The sequence below is a fragment of the Solanum tuberosum genome, unplaced genomic scaffold (assembly GCF_000226075.1).
Source record: "Solanum tuberosum cultivar DM 1-3 516 R44 unplaced genomic scaffold, SolTub_3.0 scf00096, whole genome shotgun sequence".
NCBI lineage: Eukaryota > Viridiplantae > Streptophyta > Magnoliopsida > Solanales > Solanaceae > Solanum > Solanum tuberosum.
In genome coordinates, this window is record NW_006239025.1 from 1,433,179 (window position 1) to 1,438,907 (window position 5,729).

Consider the following 5,729-nt stretch of genomic DNA (forward strand, 5'->3'; position numbering starts at 1 on the left):
AAAGAATATAAGTATAATAATTCTTAAATCCATACTAAATATATATGCTTCTCAACTGGTCGGGTACTACTTTAGAGGCTATTTTTAGTTGCAACATGAGGAAATTCGATCATAGGTTGATGTGAGTTTAACTTTTATGTGCGGATAATAATTTGCTTACTTTGACACCATGTTAAAGTGTGTGACCATCTCATTAAAAGCTTAAGGTGTTAGAGAGAGCACATTTTTATTAGTTAATGATATTATCAACAACAATAGATAGTAATAGTGTGTTGTTTTGTTACTCGTCCACACTAATAGTTGTAGTAATGTTTCTGTAGTTTTTTGTCTTATGATTTTTGTTACTATATCTAGTGTTTCTTTTACTTCAATTATTATTATTATTTTTTGTAGTTACTGTTCAAAATGTTTTGCTATATGCTTTCACTTCCGTTTAGTTCTTTTTCTCTGGATTGCTTTGGATTGTTATTCCTTCATTCGAGGGTCTATAAGAAATATAGTTTGTCTACCTTTGCGCTAGGGATAAAATTTGCATCGGTTATCTTTTTTTTTGGTTGTAGTTATTGTTGAGAATGTTTTGTTATGCTTTCACTATCGTTTATTCTTTTTCCTTCTGTCGAGGGTCTATAAGAAATGTATAGTCAATAAAATCTGTGTATACTCTGCCTTATACTATGAACTCAAAGTTGTAATAAAATCAAATCACCAGAGCTTTCTCGGAACTTTACTTTTCGTTGTTTTAGTTGATAACATTCGAGCTCATATTTGACTAGGTAAATGCTAATGAGATTAATTTATTAATCTACATACTTGATCAAATATTAGTTTATGAATTTATAAATTTAAGTAGCTTTCTTACCAATTCGATTTGCGCGTTAGCCAAACAATTAATCTAGTTGGTGATGGAAGACCTAATGTAGAATATGTAATCTCAACAGGGTCTTAGGGTTTGAAAAACTTTGTATTTAATTTGTAATAAAATATTTACTGAATATAAACAAAGTATATTACTTGAATAATTTTTTTATATACTCAAAGTTGTAATTAATCAAATCACCAGCGCTTTCTCTGAACTTTTCTACTTCATTTTTTTTTTAATTCCTGAATCCAAGCTCATATTTGACATGGCAAATGTTTGACATGAGATTATTAGTTTATTAATCTATCTACTTAATCAAAATTTAGTTTATTAATCTACAATTTTAGTACCTTCCTTTCCAATTCGATTTGCATGTCAGCCAAACAAGCCTAAAAATAGAAAATGTAATCTTGATTTAATGCTACAGCTTGAATTTGTACGTCAATATTATGGTTGACCTTCTTTTAGGGTTTAAATGAAGAACAAAATTAACATAATAAAAAAGGATTACGCGCAGACAAAACAAATTAAGAAAACGTCACTTTAATATAGCAGGTACATATATAAATTAAAATCCTGCGGATGTGAATAATATGTGTAATAGCCACAACTTTAGATTTTATATTGCCACAAAAAGATGTGTAAATCAATTAATATCACACTATATCTAAAATGATCTTTATCGATAATTAATTAACGATAATAAATTAATATGGCTAAATATGTACTTTTAAAGGTAATTTAAACACTCTTTCTAAATGTTCCTTAAGTCTACAACGACATTGAATCTAATAACAATTAGCTGATAAAAGTTTTAACTATCGTTATTAATATTTATATTTATGACAATAAAAACTATTTTTGTTACAATATCACTAGCTACTAGCTTGCTATTCAATGCTTTAGCCGTGAGAGATTTATTTCCTAGGTCAACTAAGAATTTTACATCGTCCTACACCTTTTCCACATGATACTATTTATCAGCCAGACAAATTAGATAATTTCATAAATAAAATTTCATCATAAATAGCATTAAAAACAAAAAAGAAAAGGAAAAAACTACAATCCACATTAATTTATACTAATATACAAATACAAAACATCGAGTTAAAAAATAATAATCAAAACTAGTAGTGTCAAAACTACAAATTAATTCAAATTAACCGCCACATCCACCACAACCACCGCAACCACCACAACCACCGCCATCACCACCACCACCACCGCAACCACCACAACCACCGCCATCACCACCACCACCACCGCAACCACCACAACCACCGCCATCACCACCACCACCACCGCAACCACCACAACCACCGCCATCACCACCACCACCACCGCAACCACCACAACCACCGCCATCACCACCACCACCACCGCAACCACCACAACCACCGCCATCACCACCACCACCACCGCAACCACCACAACCACCGCCATCACCCCCCCCCCCCCCGCAACAACAACCCTGGGACGACGACGTACCAGCATCTGCAGTAGTGGTTGCTGCAGCACCACTGTTGTTATTATTACCCTTGTCCCTATCACCGCTACCAACCACTGCCGCTGCCGCTACACCACCGGCGACGGCAGCTGCTCCGGCGCCGGCCAAAACAACCAAATTTCCGTCTCGTAATCCGCCAGCCCCACCGCCTATTTCCACATCGCTTGCTTGAGGTTTTTTCTTATACTTTTGGCATATGGCGCACAAAATGAAGGAACCGGGTATCAGAATTACGCAGAGTATGGGCACAAGAAGGAGTAACTCCATAGTGAAAATATGGTTGTTAACTATTTTAATTACACCCTATTTATAGCAAGTCAATATTGTTGCAGTAAATTTTAAGGATTAGACATATATCACTACCATATATATTAATTTTATCTTTAATTTCAAACAATTACATATATTATCATTTTTAATTTTTTTTACCATATCACTATCATATATATTAATTTTATCTTTACTTTCAAATAATTACATATATTACCATTTTTAATATTTTTTTACCATATATTATTAAAGATACAATCATAATCATATCCTTTAAAACTAGGATTAATTAATTATTTTTATATTTAAACTCCAAAATTAGTGTTTTAATAAAAAAACAAATATCTTTCTCTCAAAGAGTATGAGTTAGGGTCAAACTGTAACTCTTCATCTTCACTTAATCAGTCGAAATTAACTGCAAAGAAACATGATGTTCTACGTACAGCTTGTCAACACACATCAAATTCTTAGCCTTTGATTTTCCCACTCTCAAATCGAACCCCCACGAATCAACCATTTTTTCTCTCAAGAGAGACACCTCTCGCGTGTAGAGACAATGGGTATCGTTGTAAGCAGAGATCTCAAGCCCAATAGATTTATCAAATTAATTTGACATTGATGATGATACCGATTGCATACCTTTTATACTATGGATCAACCAAGAAAGTTCGCGTCACTTCTCCCGTCGGATCTAGACGCAGTGAGCAACACCGATGAATCAAAAGGTGAAGTAAACAGTGCCGCGGTGAGATGCCTGACCACCCACGAATGTAATCGAAAAGTTTCAATAAGTAGAGATTTAAGCATGTATTTGACACATTATTAATGTATCTGATATATTTTTGAGATACAATTAAATGTGTCTAGTTTTTGTCTGTGTATCTTATTAACTGTGTATGTATCTAATGAATATACTGGAGATTTACGCATTATTGGAAATTTACGCATGAATTTGACACAATTTGTTCTTGTATGATTATCATGTATCTAAGTGTTTAGTTTGTTGGATACATTATATATTGGTAATAGATGCATCAAATTAATGATTTTTTTTATTTTAGGAGTAATAAAATGAAACTAATCAAATTAAATGACCAAGATATACATGTTTTTGTCTTTTATTAATAATATTAATAAACTTATTATATAAAAGAATAATAAAATAAAATAAATTAAACATAGATACACTCCTTGATTTCCGCTTTATATTAAGAAATTTAATTAATTTAAATTTCTAGAATTAATTGTCCATGTATTTTGAAAATCCTCAATTACTCCTCTAATTAAGGAAATCCATTACAACCAATTAATTTGAGCAAATAAAATATGTATCTCGATTTTAAAATTCCAGATACATGTATCTCGATTTTAAAACCCATCAGTTACATGTATCTTGTGGATTCAGAGTCATGTATCCTAAGCACGAAATATGATAGTGGGAGTAATATTTGAAACTATCAGGAATCTTAGTAATTAGGACCTAAACTAGTGGGATTTATTTAGTTTGCCCAAATTTTAAAGTGATGAAAAATAATTGTTATCACAAATAAAATATGATGATATAGTGATTTTATGATCATCCCTTGATTATTTTTCTTTACATTGTTAATGATATATTTCTTGAACTTAATATGATATGGACTTTCGTATGATATATTTGTAACTGCCCAGAACATCGAGCAACAAGGCTTTGAGAAAGATAAAATTTAATGTTTTGTTGTGAATACCTAACACTTTGTGAGATATTCGACTTGCCTTCCAATGGATAAGTGTCCTTTTTTTCATAGGCTTGAACTAGGTTTAGGATAGAATAGCCTGACTCGAAGAATTTCTATGAATAAAGTATTTATTATTTAAAAATATTTATTGAATATTTACCAAGTACATCACTTGACAAGTTTATTTATGTACTCAAAGTCGTAATAAATCAAATCACCAGCACTTTCTCGGAACTTTACTTTCCATTTTTTTAGTTCCTAAATCCCAACTCATATTTGACCTGGTAAATGCTAATGAGATTTGTTTATTAATAAATATACTTGATCAAGGATTAGGTTATTAACCTACAATTTTATAGTACCTTTATTTGCAAGTAGATTTGCTTGTCAGCCAAACAATTAATATAATTGGTGATTAATACCTGAGTATTCTTTGTCTGAGTCATACAATATCCAGAAAAAAGGAAGACCCAATTAACAATTATCTTAATAAACTCAATGTAATCTTGATTTAATGTTATTGTTTGAATTTTTAAGTCAATATTATGGTTGCCGAACTTCTTGGACATATAAATGAAGAACAAAAGTGACATAATAAAAAAGGATTACGTTGTAGACAAACTAATTAAAATAATATCGCATGAATACCGACTAAATAAATTAAAATCTTGCAAATGTTAATAACACGTTTAATATATTTGAAAAAAATTTAGTGCAATATTTCTTGGTGGGTTGGGCCTTAGTTACACCTTGGGCCAACAAACCAGTCCATTTTAAAAGGGGTAAATTAGACAAAAAGTCAATTAAGTTAAACTTTTTAGGGAAAACTACAGAAATACTTCACTACCATATATATTATTATTACTTATACTTTCAAAATATTATGTATATTACCACTAATTAAGAGTATCCTATCATTATTAAGGAAAATACACTTAGATACATATATTTTTCCTATCAGATTCACAAAAATAAGGAGAGAGTCAAGTGAGATTCGTATGTATCACGACACATGCGAATCATATTAGTTACACGCTATATACAAGTATATGTATGTATTTGATGTTCTAGAACAAATTACACATAATTTTGACCCCATTGTATCCCCAGTTACATATATTTGAACGTATCTTAATGTATATGGACAACCCAAAATATCGCAAAACACGTAATATTGCAAACTAAAAGGTATCTAATTAAGTAATATGCTCCCAAACTAGTAGGATTTATGTAAGTTCCCCAATTTTTTATACAAAAAAAATAGCTCACTTAAAAAAATAAGCCACTTATTACACTATAATAAGTGGTCATTTGACATTTTTAACTTTCAAAATTTGGCCAGTCTTCTTCTTCATCCTTATTCTTCGTCTTCTTA

The 5,729-nt window shown here is 31.0% G+C and overlaps 1 protein-coding gene across 1 annotated transcript; it reads right to left on the minus strand.

Moving 5' to 3' along the window:
• Positions 1-2,018: 2,018 nt before the first annotated feature.
• On the minus strand, positions 2,019-2,633 carry LOC107060811 (glycine-rich cell wall structural protein 1-like). The gene has a single exon (XM_015309124.1). It carries the CDS (start codon positions 2,631-2,633, stop codon positions 2,019-2,021), a length of 615 nt encoding a protein of 204 aa, XP_015164610.1.
• Positions 2,634-5,729: the final 3,096 nt, after the last annotated feature.